Source organism: Lemur catta, chromosome 25 (assembly GCF_020740605.2).
Source record: "Lemur catta isolate mLemCat1 chromosome 25, mLemCat1.pri, whole genome shotgun sequence".
NCBI classification, from domain to species: Eukaryota; Metazoa; Chordata; class Mammalia; order Primates; family Lemuridae; genus Lemur; species Lemur catta.
The window spans coordinates 5,386,609-5,403,423 of NC_059152.1; the positions used below are offsets into that span (position 1 = coordinate 5,386,609).

Below are 16,815 nucleotides of genomic sequence, written 5' to 3' on the forward strand. Positions count from 1 at the left end.
TCAATCATTGTTATTTGTGTTATGGAGGAGCCTAAGGAACAGATGTGACAATTTTTTTTTACTACTCATTAAGTTCAAGAAGATTTGATTCCATTAAGTATTCTGGAAGAGAAATAAAGGAATCCCACTGGTCTTTCTGGGAAGATATCCAAGAGAGAGGAGTCACGTATGTGTGTCCACAGCCTGTGGAAGAAAGGGAGTGAAACAGGAGCCAACGCTATAGACTATCTGCTCACAGCATGTGTGTTAGGGAACATGGGGTTGGGCTGAAACCCTGCCTGGGATGGAGTCTCTACATCTTGATAGCATCTTGCTATACAATCGCTGCTGCTGACGTATGCCCCAGCCACGCAAGAATAATTTTCATGTAGAGCCCCTGCTGAGGGTGACTTTTTGCTGGAAAAAAAAGAAAAAATTGATCCTATAACCAAGTAAGCTTTGGCATTTAAGTGTGAAGACTGAAAGAGCCCGCTGTTGAATGAGTTGTTATCCTGATTGAAACTTTGCATGCCACCTTTTGCCTTTTATTATGACAAGGTATTCTTTCTGACCTCCTCCAGGTAAAATATTGTTCCATGGTATAAGAATAATGAAAAAAAAACCCAATAAATTATTTATTCCATTCAGACAGTAACTTGCTCAAAATGTCCATGTTGAGCAATTTAAAAAGCCTTGAAAATTTCCATTTTCATCCTTAAACTTGACCAGAAATGACTGATTGAATTCCAATTAGGGAATCATGTAGGGGAGAAAAATTGGAGGGAGGGGAAGTGTCTCCTGTGGTAAAGTTTGAATTATAGAAAACAGTCTACGATGCTCTCTGTAGACTCTTCTTCCTTAATTAATCCTTTCCCTTGGTTCAAGGTTCCATTTGCTAAATGTTGTCCTCCCCTCTCATGGGCGTCCCAGTGTTCCGTCAATTCCCCCAGTTGCATTTTCATCTCTTCTCTCCCCTTTCCTCCTCTTCCTCCCCCCTGCATCCCAAAATAACAAATACAGCAGAGGATACAGAGCATGTCCAAGCTTAAGAGTGGTGGTCAGAGGTAAGCAAGAGAGAATGAGAATGACTCTTTTATTCTCCCCAAATTGGAGTGATTACACTATTACTATTTCCCCCTAGGATAAAGATTAAACAGTATGTTAAAAAGTTTTATATACTTAAGAAAGACTAATTATGTGACTCCCGGTAGTAATAGTGTGAAAACATTAAGATGTGTAGAATTTAATGTTCTTCTTTCTCATTTGATATATTTTAAACTGAAAGCATATCGCTCACATTTAACTGTGGTTTCATTATATGTGCAAATTATTTCTGATATTATTAATATATATAATAGCTATACAGACATAAGTGAATGCTCCCATGCATCTCTCTCTCTCTCTCTCTCTCTCTCTCTCTATATATATATATATATATATATACAGCTTGATTTGTAATCATTTTAATGAGTTTGAATAATTTTATGAGTTAAAAAATGTATAATTTATTATCTTAACTTTAGAAGGCACCTTGAAAAGGGTCTTTTATACCCTCATCATTTTATAGGTGAGTAAAGTGGTTTTCAAAGATTTCTTTGAAATTATTTGATTTCAGTAGGAGACAGACTCTAGCCTGGAATCAAGTTCCTGTGACTCCTAGTTCAGCCTTCCTTTGACTAAACCCTAATGTCTCCTACGCAGATTCTAATTATATCTTATGAATTTTTAAACTTCCAAGATTAGAGAATTGCAAGATTGAAGTTTTTCATAGACTAGTTGTAATGAGAGCAAATATAAATTAGAAGGTGATTGGAAGTGAATCAGCAGCCCAAATTTATAGCTCCTAGGATGCTACTTAAATTAAAAAGTTAATTATAATGTGAATATGAATGAAAAGTTTATTGCTCATTATTTAAAATATTTACATATTTATAAGAAACTTTATGGAAAGCATTTGGATGTTAATTTTTCTTGTGCATAATGCCTAATAACTCTATTATATTGTATAATAGAGTTCCTAAGTTTTAAAATATATCAAAATCCATCAAGACATCGAGTAGAGAAATTATACCCCTTGGAGCTTTGAACACTCTTTTGAAGGACTGATAACAGCTGCTGGAGAAAAACGAAGCTAGATTTGGCTAATTAATATGGTCCTTTCATGATTAAAAATCCATCCAGATATTAATGGACTGCAGATAATTATTGGTGGAGGCAATAAACAAGTTTTATTATATAGCAAAAGGAGAACAAAGGAGAAAACCTGGCTTGCAAATGTTTATTAGTGTTAGTGCTCACAATGGTATCCTTACCCGGTCCACACTATGGCTGGTTCTGTACTGTCATCCTAACGTGGTTATATACACACGCACAATCAGAGACGTTTCCAAGGGGGATGTATTGAGTGGGGCAGATTTTGGTGCCAGACAGAACAAGATTTGAAAACTGGCTTTGCTACTAACTTGTGACTTTAAGTCTATTACATTACACTATTGCCCCAGACCTCATTGTCTTCATCTTGAAAATTGGAATGTGTCACAAGGTAGCGTGATCATGTCTGCAAAGTAGTTGGCACATGGCCATCTCAATAAATGGCAGCCATTACTATCATCATTATCATTATTTTGCTACTTTGAAGTATATGGCTGCAGGCGTATTTATGTGCAGTTTTTCAGGAATAGTTTGTGATGTTCATGATTTTGCCATTTCCTGATTTCACCCTCTTCTAAGTTAAGCAACAGTGTCCTTTGACAGGTACAGATCAGTTATATAATCTGGAAGCGTGTTCAGCTTCACACGGTGCTGCATGCTGCTAACATAGGAGAATCCAACTTAATATTCTGTGTCCAGACCTCAAGCATCATTAACACCCAGAGATTTCCTTTCCAGGGACATTTTAAATCTCTCACCAGCAAGGACTAAGCCATTGCATGAACTTTGCCCTACAAACTGATAAAATGACATGAACAAACCATAGCATAGCCTGACATGCATCTCTTAACTCTGACTCCTCCTCTGGAAAGCTTAGTGTAATTTCTCTATCAGAAATTAATGGAAAATGCCATTTCCTGGCATGGGAGTGAGTGTGTGATGTCATATGTATTCTTGGGATGGGTTACACTTTACATGGATTTCCCATTTTTGGTCTATACTTCAAAAATGCTTGTGTAAGTGTTTGTATGTTTTAACAAATTCATATTCCCTTTCTCAGCATGGCCCTCTTTGGTGATATGAGTGGAGTTTTCTGTTTGTTGCATGGTGGGTGAGTTGGTTTATTGGAAAAACTCTGAATTTTGATTTTGTATGTTCTTTCCTTTGTCTTAGAATGGAGCAAATGCTTCTTTGTGCAGGCAGACGGGCATAGGTTATATTCAAAAATAACACTGGCTAGAGACTACCACTTTCTGCTTCTGGAACAGTTTTGCACCTTGGTGTCTGGTCTCTGCCAGAATGAGTCACTTGCAGCCAGAGGCTGTTCCGTATGAATGACAGGGAATTCCTCGGTCGTACTCTCGCTGGGCTGGAGCAGAGGAGTGGAGGTTCAGGATCACAGTATTCACCTGCCCTATCCTTAGAAGACCAAGCACCACATTTGTGTGGCAGGTATAAATCTCAGCCCAGAAACTCAGATTGAAAAGAAATTCCATTCATTGGCTTTAAATCAGCTTAAATCAGACTCTGAATCCTTACTTACTTGCCCAGATGATGGCTGGCAGGAATTCAGTCTCAGCGGATGCCCAAGGTTGTACAAAACCCTGGAGTCTTTCCCAGCAGCAAGAGGCCCCTCTGGTTATGTGTGTTTGTCCGAGCTAGTTACCTCTAGATCCATCATTACAGCCTCATGTCCCTTGAATTCTTGAGACTGGCAAAGCTGTAGGCCCCTGGGTGCAACACATGACCTCTGACCTCTGAGAGTCTGTCGTTTCCCAGGCAGGGCCTTTGCTGCCCACAAGACCCATGGATTTCTCCCCCTCTCCAGTCATGGGGACTCTTTCTTGTCTACCTTGGTGCTTCTTAAAGGTACTCCTGTCTCTCCTTCCACTCCAGACACCCCATGGCATCTCATGCATAGCTCAGGATCTTGGAAAACAAAATATTATATAGAAATGGAAGCCACTTGTGGGCAGTCGCTGCTTTTGGCTCAACTAAACCTCTTCTGAGGTCCTGTCTTCCTTGAGATGAAGAAATGAAGGAAATGCATATCTTCATACATTATCCAGCAAGCTTTAGAAAGATCCAAACGTGGAAGGTAGGCAAGTTAATGAATGAGTGCAGGAAGTATTTAAGCAGAAAATAGATTAGCTAATGCATGTGTGTACTAGAAACCCCTCGGCTCCAGAAAATAGCAACTGGTACCAGTTGTCCACTCTGGAGCAGAGAACTGGAACGCACAGCGACCAGGAGTTTGTTGGAAATTTGTTCCACCGAGAGCATTTGAAGTTTTCCCTCATATTTTTTTATTAGGAAACTAATAAAATGAAATAATGCTGGATTTTAAAACTTTGACAGTACATTGAAATTTAATGATTAAAATTCCGTATGCATAGAATGTTTCCTGTAGCAACGAATTTACTGCATTAAGGGAGATACTCCCATGCAGGCTTATGTGGTATTCTTGGGGGTCTGCCGGTGAATCAATGTGCAGAATTTATTTGATTATCCAGCAAGATTCACTCATTACAGAATCGGCTCATCCCCTCCACGGTGTCAGTTCGGGAGAAACTTAAGCCATATTCGGACTGTGAAAAGACACATTTAGCAAAACTATTTTAAACCTCTGGAAACGGCACATGTTTTACCAGATGATGCTGATCAGCCTTGGTGGACTTGAAATATAGCAGCAGAAACTGTCCTCTGAGCCGAGTGGCCACAGTCTGGGGCGAGGAGAGCCCACTGTAGAGGACCCCTGAGACACCTTGTGATTTACGGTCACTGTGCTCCAGCTGGGTCACTTAGGTGACACTTTCCCTGCTTTTGAAAAATCATTCTTTGGTTCTGGAGGTAGTGTCAGCTGTGTACATCTTTCCTAAACAAGAAGCTGCTATTTTCCTCCAAGGAGTCCTTCCCGGATCTGGTTTCTTTCAAGGTTTTGAGGAGTCTTACTGAGGCTTAGAGAAGTGACCCCAAACAAAGTATTGGGCTCTTGTCAGTGGCCACAATCAGCTGCTCATCTTGCTGGTGTCAGTGGGGTACACGTCAGTCTGACATAGCCGATGGTGGGCAGCAAAGAATTTGCCAAACAGTGGGATTTGTTAATTAGTGCAACCTCAAATTCTGAGAATTGCTGAGATTCAAGTCAGGGGAGGGAAGGAAAGAAAAAAGAAAAATCACATATAATCTCCTGGTCATGGAAAAACACTTACCACTAGCCCTGACCAATGCCAGGGCAAAGCTCAATTGCTTTGTAGTTACTGGGTAAGAACTGCTGCTAAGAACTTGAGTCAGCTCTCCTATCTTTTTCCTGCCCCTTACTTTGAAAATAAATACTAGCAATAGTTGATGGTAAGTCCTCTATTACCAGAAATTTCACTGTGCTTTAATTTCATTCAAAGAGACAACTTGAACCCCCCCCAAAAATGTTTGAGTCAAGAATTTATTTTTAAATAAATAAATAAATAAGTCCCAGAATAAATCCTGAATCTGCAGATAGACCCAACCTCCTGTGTCTTCTACCCAATAGAGTTTGGAGGGCCTAAGGCAAACTCTGAAATCATAATTCAAATTTTAGAAAATAGTTATTTGTATATTTTAGAAATATTTTTAACAAGAGTCGAAATGGAAATTTTTTTCTGGGTAAGTCTAGGTTAATTAGAAAATGCGCGTAGCTCAATTTCCTCGTTTGCCTCAAAGTTGTAACTTCGATTTCATCCTATGGGTAACCTCAGTTGTTAGTAGCTGCCTAGAGCTCTAGGCTGAGACTGTAAGGTCACGGTCAGGCTGGGGAAAAGTGTCGTGAAGTAGCAATTGTGTCTTAAAAAAAAAAAAAAAAACTGATAGAGAAAAAAATCTTAACAGAAGGTGACTATGCTAGTGAATCTAGAATTCATAGTCATGGACATAATGCCCAGGGTGTTCGTGGACCTTATTCATTGACGATATAGAGGACTTGGGGAAAAAAACAGAATTTTGTACCCCTGCCTGAATATTTTGCTTTGAAAATTGCAAAAAGCAAGGGAGTGTGGTGATTAAGAGGTGACACTCTGGGGTCACACTGTTAGGCTTGAATCTGGGCTCTGTCACTCCCTAGCTGTCTGTGCCCTTGGGCAAGGTACGTAAGCTCCTCATGCCTCAGTTTCCTCATCCATAAAGTGGGAATAACAACAGTAACTACTTCTGAGAATTATTGTAACCATTAATTAATATAGTCAGTAAATCTACTTAACATAGTGCCTGACATAAAATAAGCACTCAATAAATGCTCATCAAAAGCAGTAATAGTATAATTACTATTTTGCCAGATGTCAGAGGGTGATAACTACCTTGAATGCAAATCTGTTTGTCCGTTAGACCTTGTAAATTTTAACCATTTGTTTTCCAATCACCTGCCTTCCTACTATGTGTTTTAGCTCTTGGAGAATAGCGTCAGAATCTTTTTATCAATGAGTTCCCAGTTTCTCTGTTCATATCTTACACTAGTAAACTATCACAAAGTAGGAGCATTGAGTTTCACTGTTTTCGTCTTCTCTTTTCTTCATCCTCTTTGGACTTCTTTCTCCTCTGACTATTCCTTCCTTTCCGGGCCAGGATTTGGAAATATTAAGCCAAGAAAAAAATGTGCCTTCCTGTCCCCATAGATTTCCTGGTCAGTGTGGAGGAGGAGGATGGGAGAGCTGCCACTTGTACCTTCTCCTCTTGTCCTGATATGATTGGAATCTCAGTCCAAGCTGACCTTCCCCTCCAGGGCAACAGTTTCTGCTGTCTGACGTTACTCTACTTAGTCCCTCCGTGGACCCAGTGTGTGCTTGTGGCAAACCCTGTAAGATAAGGCTTGGACTGAATCTATTGTTGTCAAATGCACATGAGCTCAGAGAAACCTGAGCTAAAATCCCAGCTCTGTAGCATTCTCTCTAGCTGGAGGACACTTGGCCCTGGGAGCCTTGCCCTGTTGGTCTGCCACACTGAGATCATCCCTTCTCACAGGGTTGTTCACAATGCTGTGTAACAATAGCTGCAAACTCACTCTTAAACTGTAATATGCAAACGAAGAATCATAGTTACAGTTATAATACTTCCTTTGCTGCCATATTGCCTCTCTCCAAAAAGAAAACCACAGCTGTTCTTCACTTAATACAATTGTAGACCTGGAATGAATGAGGCCTTCGTCTGCCTAAATCATGTATGGGGAGAGAAACAGAGATCTGCTCCTGCCAACTCCAACTCACCGTCTTGTTCTCCGCAGCTGCTATCTACAAAAGTCAATTTATAAATTAATAAAAAGGAAACATCTTGGCCGGGCGCGGTGGCTCACGCCTGTAATCCTAGCACTCTGGGAGGCCGAGGCGGGTGGATCGTTTGAGCTCAGGAGTTCGAGACCAGCCTGAGCAAGAGTGAGACCCTGTCTCTACTAAAAATAAAGAAATTATCTGGACAACTAAAAATATATAGAAAAAATTAGCCGGGCGTGGTGGTGCATGCCTGTAGTCCCAGCTACTCGGGAGGCTGAGGCAGGAGGATTGCTCGAGCCCAGGAGTTTGAGGTTTCTGTGAGCTAGGCTGATGCCACGGCACTCTAGCCTGGGCAACAGAGTGAGACTCTGTCTCAAAAAAAGAAAATGAAAAAAAGGAAACATCTGGTGACAGAAAAATAAGAATGTATTAAAAATTGAAAGAAATATATCAAAAGAACACAAGATACAATTTACAAGGGCTCCTACTGGCAATATATGGAACAATTTGAATAATGAATAATGACAATAGCAGATTATAACATTTTGAATTAAAAAACAAGACCCAGGCCGGGCGCGGTGGCTCACGCCTGTAATCCTAGCTCTGGGAGGCCGAGGCGGGTGGATCGCTCGAGGTCAGGAGTTCGAGACCAGCCTGAGCAAGAGTGAGACCCCGTCTCTACCAAAAATAGAAATAAATTATCTGGCCAACTAAAAATATATATACAAAAAAATTAGCCGGGCATGGTGGCTCATGCCTGTAGTCCCAGCTACTCGGGAGGCTGAGGCAGTAGGATCGCTTAAGCCCAGGAGTCTGAGGTTGCTGTGAGCTAGGCTGATGCCACGGCACTCACTCTAGCCCGGGCAACAAAGTGAGACTCTGTCTCAAAAAAAAAAAAAAAAAAAAAAAACAAGACCCAGTGGGGTGGGTCACACCTATAATCCTACAACTTTGGGTTGCCTAGGCAGGATTGCTTGTGGCCAGGAGTTTGAGACCAGCCTGGGCAACATAGCCAGACCCTGTCTCTACCAAAAATAAAAAAATTACAAAACTTAGCCAGGCACGGTGGCACACACCTGTAGTCTCAGCTATTTGGGAGGCTGAGACAGGAGGATCGCTTGAGCCTGGGAGTCCGAGGCTGCAGTGAGCTATGGTTGGGCCACTGTACTCCAGCCTGGGTGACAGAACAAGACCCTGTCTCTATTTAAAAAAAAATGGTTAAAGCAAATCCTTAATTACTTTAATATAAAACAATATTCCTCCCTATGCCAGATTAAGAATTATCAGGCTACTATTAGCTAGCCAGGCCTTGCTGATATGCTTTCTGCTATCTTTCGTAAGTAAGCTCAACCTGACCCAAATTCTTGAGAAAAAATGTAACACATATCTCAGCTGAATGAAAACAAGGTCATTAGGTCTGTGTCAACTGTTTCCATGTCCAGAGGTGGTTAGTGAATCTGCCACAGGAGTAGCAAGTCATCTTCTACTTCAGTGTCCAAGATTCCAGTATCCTTTCTGCAAGGTTAACCTTTGTCTTGTCAATCCTGGGCTTTAATTCTAGCCATATGGCCCCAATGAGGGTACAAATACAAAAGCGATCACTTTGCTTTAAATGAAAATCTAATTGTATTGATGAGCTGAGGTCATCCATTCAGCTTTGTTGATTAATGCCAACAGAGAACCAAGATCTAGAGAATCAATGTCAATGAATTGACTGCCAGCCACCTCTGTAAGATCAAGTCGTAATACCCAATCCATTGCATTAGGCTATAAAAGCAAACTCACATGTAGGTTCCAGTTTGTGTCTCCATTTAGCCAATATTTGTAGAACCTTCTTAGTAACTGTTCTGTGTCAATGTGAAAACCTGGAGAAAATGTTTTTAAATTATAAGTTTTCAGACTGTAAGTTACTTTTAAAAATAATGTCTTGTATGTAGCACTTACCGCGAAACAGGCATTGAACAAAGCACGTCACAGAGATTCTCTCCTCTAATCTTTGTAAAAACCTCTTCTCTTTTCAGAAGCAAGAACAGGTTTCAAGAGGTTAGTAATTTGCTAAAGGTCACACAGCTCTTAACTGGCAGAGCTGGGATTTGTCCCGATTATTTCGATTTCTTTCCTTTTAAACATTTCTCTACAATAATACCAAAATCAAGGGTGAAAATATCATATTTTGTAAAGTTTCTTGTACTTACCAAAACACGAACACACACACAGCACTTTTTAAAGCACGCAAATGCATGGACTTCATTGTTCAGTAGCTTATTAAAGGAAAATTACAAATATTTCTTTCAGAGGTGCAGTATTTTTCCTGGATTGAAAGAGAAATCTTGATCACATTAAGTTTGAAGAATAAATACATACTAATAATACGAACAGTTGGAATTCCATTTTAAAATCTATTAACAATGTAAAAAGCTTTTTCTTCTATTTATTCCCCCTAAGCTCCCTGGACTCCGTTCAGATCATTTGTAATTTATCTTAAAGTACCCTGAAAAGAGGAATAAAGAGATTTTTGCTGTATTGTGTCCCTGTATACTCAGCTTTTCCCCTAGTTATTAGGTGTCAGAAATAGTGCTCCAGCCTCTGGGTAGAGTTCTCTTAGAGATGGCAAGTAGGCATTCCAGGGATTTGCCCAAAGGTGAATTTTAATGAGATCTGCCGACTGCTTTCTCTCCTAGCTTGGGAAGTAAGAGTAGAGCCAGGGCTGGGATGGCATGTAAATGAGTTCTGCTCCTATGCTAATTAGATCAGGTCCCTATAGAGTATCCAGCTGTTAGCTGTTAAAGGAAATAAAAGGATAGGTCATGGGAATAAATCAAGTCATTTCAAAGCTGATTCCTAGAGACCTTTTCTAGCATAGAAAATAGCCGTGTGTCGCAGAAGGAGCAATTAAAATCTCCAGGTAAAGAAAGAGAGGAAGAAAGTGAACAGGTAAGCAGGGACATTATTCTGGGGCTCTTCCCCGGAATTCATTACCCAAGTAAAAATGTGATCTCCAGAAATGAGTGCTGTCTCTATTTTTATTTGTACCATAAATTCATAGTTTATTTTGATATTTAGTAAGAACCAAATAATAGCAATATAATAATCGCCCCTTATCCTCGGGGGATACATTCTAAGGCCCCCAGTGGATGCCTGAACCCTCAGATAGTACTGAACCCTATATGTACTACATTTTTTCCTATACATACATACCTATGATAAAGTTTAATTAATAAAACAGGCATAGTGAGAGATATAACAAAAACAATAATAAAATAGAATGATTGTAACAAATACTGTAATAAAAGTTATGTGAATGTGGTCTCTCTCCCTCCCCCTCTCTCTCTCAAAATACGTTATTGAATGTAATATTTTCAAACCTCAGTTGACCGCAGGTAACTGAAACCGTGGCGTGGAAAGGGAAACCTAGGCTAAGGGGGAGCTACTGAAATAAATTTGGTCTTCCTTGGCTTCCAGGGAATTTCACTTTCGTTCTCTTCCAATTTCTCTAGTACTTTTTTCTCTGTATTCTTTGCTTGCCCCACTTTCTCTGCCAACCAGAAATGATTGGATATTTCCCATATTTGACTTTGACCAAATTTTCATTTTTTTGGAAAGATTTCTTGATAATCCTACCCACTTCTAAGGCTTCAATTGCTAAGGAAAAAAATTCTTCACATTCATAGTGAATTCATTTTCCATAAAGGTACCAAGAACAAACACTGGGAAAAGGATAGTCTCTTCAATAAATGGTGCTGGGAAAACTGGATCTCCATTTACAGAAGAATGAAACTAGACCCCCATCTCTTGCTGTATACAAAAATCAAATCAAAATGGATTAAAAGACTTGAAACTATGAAACTACTGAAAGAAAGCATAGGAGAAACGCTCTAGGACATTGGTTTCAGCAAAGATTTCTTGAGTGATACCTCAAAAGCATAGACAACCAAAGCAAACACAGACAGATGGTGTCATATCAAGCTAAAAAGCTTCTGCACAGCAAAGGAAATAATCAACAAAGTGAAGAGACAACCTATAGAATGGGAGAAAATATTTGCAAACTATTCATATGACAAGTGCTTAGTAACTAGAACATGTAAGAAGCTCAAACAGCTAAATAGGAAAACAAATAATTGATTTAAAAAATGGGCAAAAGATCTGAACAGACATGTCTCAAAAGAAAACATACTAATGGCCAACAGGTATGTGAAAAAATGCTCAACATCATTGGACATCAGAGAAATGCAAATCAAAACTATAATGAGATATCATCTTGCCCCAGTCAAAATGGCTCTTATCCAAAAGACAGGCAATAAAGAATGCTGATGACGATGTGAAGAAAGGGGACCCCCATACACTGTTGGTGGGAATGTAAATTAGCACCATCACTATGGAAAAAAATATTGAGTCTCCTCAAAAACCTAGTAATAGAACTACCATATGATCTAGCAATCCCACTGCTGTGTATATATCCAAAAGAAAGGAAACCAGTATATTGAAAAGATATCTTCACTCCAGTGTTTATCACAGCACTATTCACAATAGCCAAGATTTGGAATCAACTTAAGTGTCCATTAACAGACGAGTGGATAAAGAAAATACATATGTACAATGGAATATTATTCAGCAATAAAAAGAATGAAATTCTGTCATTTGCAACAACATGGATGCAACTGGAGAACATTATGTTAAGTGAAAAATGCCAACCACAGAAAGACCCATTTCACGTGTTCTCACTCATACATAAGAACTAAAAATTAAAACAATTGATTTCACGGAAATAGAGTAGGATGATGGTTACCAGAGGCTGGGAAAGATATTGGGGAGCAGGGAATGAAGCGGGGATTGTTAAAGGGTGCAAAAATATAGATAGAATGAACAAGATCTAGTATTTGATAGCACAACAGGGTGACTATAGTCAACAATGAATTATTGTGTATTTTTCAATAGCTAAGAAAGTAGAATTAGAAAGTTCCTAACACAAAGATAAATGCTTGAGGTGATGGACACCCCAGTCACCCTGATTTGATGGTTACACATTGTATGCCTGTATCAAAACACACGTACCCTGTAAATATATACAATTATGTACCCATAATAATTAAAAATAAAAAACTTATTTTAAAATCCATACGAGTATGTGTGAAATGGAAGAAAAAGGAACAGATGTTGCAATATACATCTGATGAAAGCTGCTTACCGTGGACCCCTTCGACAGTCTGATGAAGCCTGTGCATCCTTCCCTGAATAATGTTTTTAAATCCATAAGTTGTTATAAAACAGAAAAGATTGCAAAGGAAACCAAAAATGTTAAAGCTATCAAAATATTTTTTGAAAATCAAATTCATGATATGGTCATGTATATCTTGCCCAGCATAGTCATGAAATAACAATATCAAAACAGTGGTGAAGACTTGGAAATGTTGGCTATAACCGTACCACAGTACAAGATTTATTTATGTTTTCTTTTTCTTTTTAAAAAAAAAAAAAAATTCTTAATGGAGACAAAATAGAGAGTTCTGCTAATATTCCTGTGGTTTGTTATCTATGTTCATAACTGAAGGGAATGTTAAATTTTAGTGAGAGATTAGGGAAAATAAAGATGTAAAAGCCAAGCTCGTAGATCCCCCTGAATTGTACCCATAGATTCAAGGTTAAGAACACCTGGCCTAAAGATTTCCAAAGGAGATTGGGACTTCTGGCTTATTTGTGTGCCCAGCAGAAGCCATACGGGAGATCGTGAAGAAAGGGTTGGTACAGAGGCATCTATTAATATAATTGTACAGTTTCTCCAAACCCCTCGATTCATATGTTTAGTTTATCTGGGCTTCTTGAATCTCCTCTTGTCTTTCTCAGTATGTCTTTTATATCAAAGTGAAATTAAAACAAGTCAGTTCTTCTATGTCTTGGCAGCTGTGGTGTTTTGGTTTTGTTTTGTCGGGGAGAATTTTGTTTGTTTGTTTGTCAGATTGTTTTTAAATATATTCATGGGTGGTAGGGGAGGAAGAAACTGCTAATTATCTGGGGTCATTTATTTGTGTTATGTCTAGCTTCTATCAACATAGATAATTAGGCTCTAAATGTGGACAGAATTAAAATATCCAATGTCAGCCTCTATTGCCTTCGAAGGTTTTGAAGGAGATAAAATAATCCCCCCTTTCTATCTTTTAACCCTCTCTGACTTTGGCATCCTGAACCCTGCTTTCTCCTAAACCTCTCTTGCCTTCCTTCTTCTGTAATAGTCCTTTCTGAATCTTCTGATCTGTTTCCCACCCTACTAACCTGAAAAATGTAAGCATTTCCCCTACATTAGGCTTTGGGTGGGTTTTGTCTTCATCTTTTCTTCCTTAATAATCTCTCCCAATTCCCAATTTACAATCTTTCCCATGTTCCTTGTCAGTTTTAATGGGCATTAGTCCCCATCTTCCCAGCTCTGATCTCAATGAAACTCAGCAAAAATTCTTTGGGCACTTACTATGCAGTATGTTAGGCACTGAGGATAAAATCTGGGGCCAATGGAGTAGGTTCCTGCCTTCACACACCCTGAAACCCATCAAGGAAAGTCAACCTTGAGCAAGGAATTTCAAGAGTGATGAGTTGGTTGAAAAGGGAGGAGCTGGTCACTGTGGAAATTGATAATAAGTGGATCTCGCCCGGTTTAGGGGCACAGGGAAGCCTATCAGGGGAATTGATGTTTTCACTGGAACTTTGAAAGTTAGTTGGGAGATAGCTCAATGACCAGTGTAGGAATTGGGCTTGGGAAAATGCACATGAAATGCCAAAGTCTAGAGAGAATAGCAGGGAAGGAGGAAAAGATGTCAAGTGTGGCTGTGGTGTAAAATCCAAAGAGGGAATTTGGAGCCAGTGAAGCTGCAGACAGACAGGACAGACGGGTAAATGCTTGCCAGCCATGCTGGAGTGGGATGAGGGCATGTCATCGTAAGGATGGTGGGGAAGTTCATGCAAGGTTTAGTTAGGCAGCAGGCAGAGTGTTAGGATTTACATTTTTAAAAGATTAATCCAGCTGCAGCATGGAAAATGTTTTGGAGAAGGTCAAGAATCCATGCAAGGAGACCATTGGAAGTTGTTATAGAGCCCAGTTAAGAGACAGAATGATGCCTCTGCAAGGAAATCTGAGAGTCCTCGTTGTTTCCTTTTCTTGCTCCTCATACCCGTCAAGCACTAAATGGTTAAAATTTGGTTTCTAAAATGTCCATTGCTGCCTCTTTTTATTCTCATTGACCTAATTCATACTTTTTGTTTTTCTTTCCTGGACTATTGCAGCAGCCTCCACTCTCTCTTGACTTTTCATCTTTTATCTCCCTTTTCTCTATCCCACTAGCATACAGGTGTGCTGTCAAAGTTATTGCCCTAAAACACACTTGGTTGCTCCCAAATGCATCGGAATGAAGCCCACCTCTTCCCCTGGTTCAGGACCTCCACAGTGTGGTCCCTACAGATGCTGCCTGTTTCCCCATTGTCACAACCACCTGCCTCATGCTCCCCTTGGCTTACCTACTCACCAATATCTACACACATCATGTTTTATAAACTCCTCCCTTTTAACTAGAGTATCTTTCTCTTTCAGCTCACTCATAAAAAAAATTCTATCTTTGAAGACTAGTTTCAAGTCCAGCTTTTTTCAATTCCAGATATTCCCAATCACAATTAAGTTTTCCTTTCTTGCCATGTTCCAATGATTCTTAGGTGATGAATTATCCATCTAATTATTTTTACTTATTTCACCATTTATTAGATTCTGCCTCCTTTTTGAATCAGTATGTACAAGACAGGCTTTTCCGCTTGGTTATAAGTTTCTGAGGACTAGGGAGATTTGTCATAGTCATAGTAATTTGGTTGTCCTGTGCTTATAAGGGCTGGTGGTGGTGGTATGATTGGACCCCAAAATTGTAAATGTCTCTGGGCCACATACCCAAACTCCATTCTGACTATAATAGTCTAGGTTCCTCAAATACACAAGAACATTTTATCAGCAGTGTAGTTTTTTTTTTTCCTAAAGCAAGCTAAATGAAACAAGCATCATTAAGAGTAACAGTTAACAGTATTATTGAGAAGTGCTAAATTCTTCGATGAAAGCTGAAATTCATTCTATAAGCATTTATTGAGCTCTAATTATGACTCTGGGCATTCAACTATGAACAAGAGAGATTTTTGTTTGGGAAGTGTTTAACAGGTATTTTCTTAAGGGTTTGGGGTCTTTCCATCGAGAATTTCAGGAGGATATGCATTTTTTAGACTGGGGGAAAAAACTGTTCATTCCTTTGTTAGGAAGTTATGTGTCACCTACCTCAAAAGTGAAAAAATGCAGCCGTCACTGAAATGCCAAGGAAAGCCAGTCACAATGGATACATTGTCACTATTTTTTAAAAAGTATAAAAACAAACTTATTAGGATAATTCTGATTGCAGTTACTTTAGGGCTTGATTATTACTGTCATTTTAATTCCTTGCCTCTGACTTTAATAAAGCTCTACACAGGCGGGTTTTATAACTTTCTTCCCAGAAATACTTTCCACCCTAGGCTGGAAAGTATTATAGAGATGTTAAGCAATAATAATCACATTTATTGAGTTCTAGTATATGCCCAACATTGTATTAGAAACTGGAGATGTGCAAAACTTAATTTATGGTCTCAAGTAACTTGCAGAGTAGTATCTTACAAAAGAATTGCATTGCTGCAGAGAAAAAATAAAGGAAATGTATTACTAGAAGAAGATAATTATATAGGAAGTTTTGAACTTTTTTCAAGACTAGTTTGAAACTGGGCATTAGGGATATTTACCATGATTTTTCTGAAACACAGATACTAACTATGGAAAAACAGAGCATAAATTCTCAGAACACAATAGATTAGCAAAGGGGAGATGTAAAAGGCATTTGGTGGAAAAATGTAAATTATGAGGGAGATATACCTTCAGAGTGTTTTTCAGATGTTTCTATATGCATGTATAAAAAAGATCTGTGGCTTCAAATTTGACTAGATTTTGTTTGTTTGTTTTTCAAAATCTTTTCTAAGAATTGCCCTGGTGGAAAATATTCCTGAAGGCCTTAACTATTCAGAAAATGCACCATTTCACTTATCACTTTTCCAAGGCTGGATGAATTTACTCAACATGGCCAAAAAGTCTATTGACATAGTGTCTTCCCATTGGGATCTCAACCACACTCATCCATCAGCATGTCAGGTAAGCTGCATCCTCTTTGTGTGTGATGATTTTACTTATGTGCATTTTACCCTCCTTAGCATTCTAGTCCTGTGCTTCTCAAGCTCAAGCTCATTTTTCTTAGTCTACCTTCACCCAGCGTACATGTATATCATTATGTTTATGTATATGTGCCGTTGTTAATCATATGTCGCTCAGCTCCTACTAGAATGCCAAGTTTTCAAGGGCAAAATCATTCTTCATCTTTGCCTGCAGTAGGCTCTTTGTACAGCATTGCTGTGT

At 39.1% G+C, this 16,815-nt stretch overlaps 1 protein-coding gene across 2 annotated transcripts in view; it reads left to right on the top strand.

Annotated features, from left to right (window-relative positions):
* Positions 1-16,815, top strand: part of PLD5 (phospholipase D family member 5) — a 193,802-nt gene that overhangs the window by 92,449 nt on the left and 84,538 nt on the right. For both annotated transcript variants that reach the window (XM_045536958.1, XM_045536959.1), the window contains exon 3: positions 16,386-16,554. In XM_045536958.1, coding sequence (XP_045392914.1) covers positions 16,386-16,554 — 169 coding nt within the window. The remainder of the gene's footprint in view (positions 1-16,385; positions 16,555-16,815) is intronic.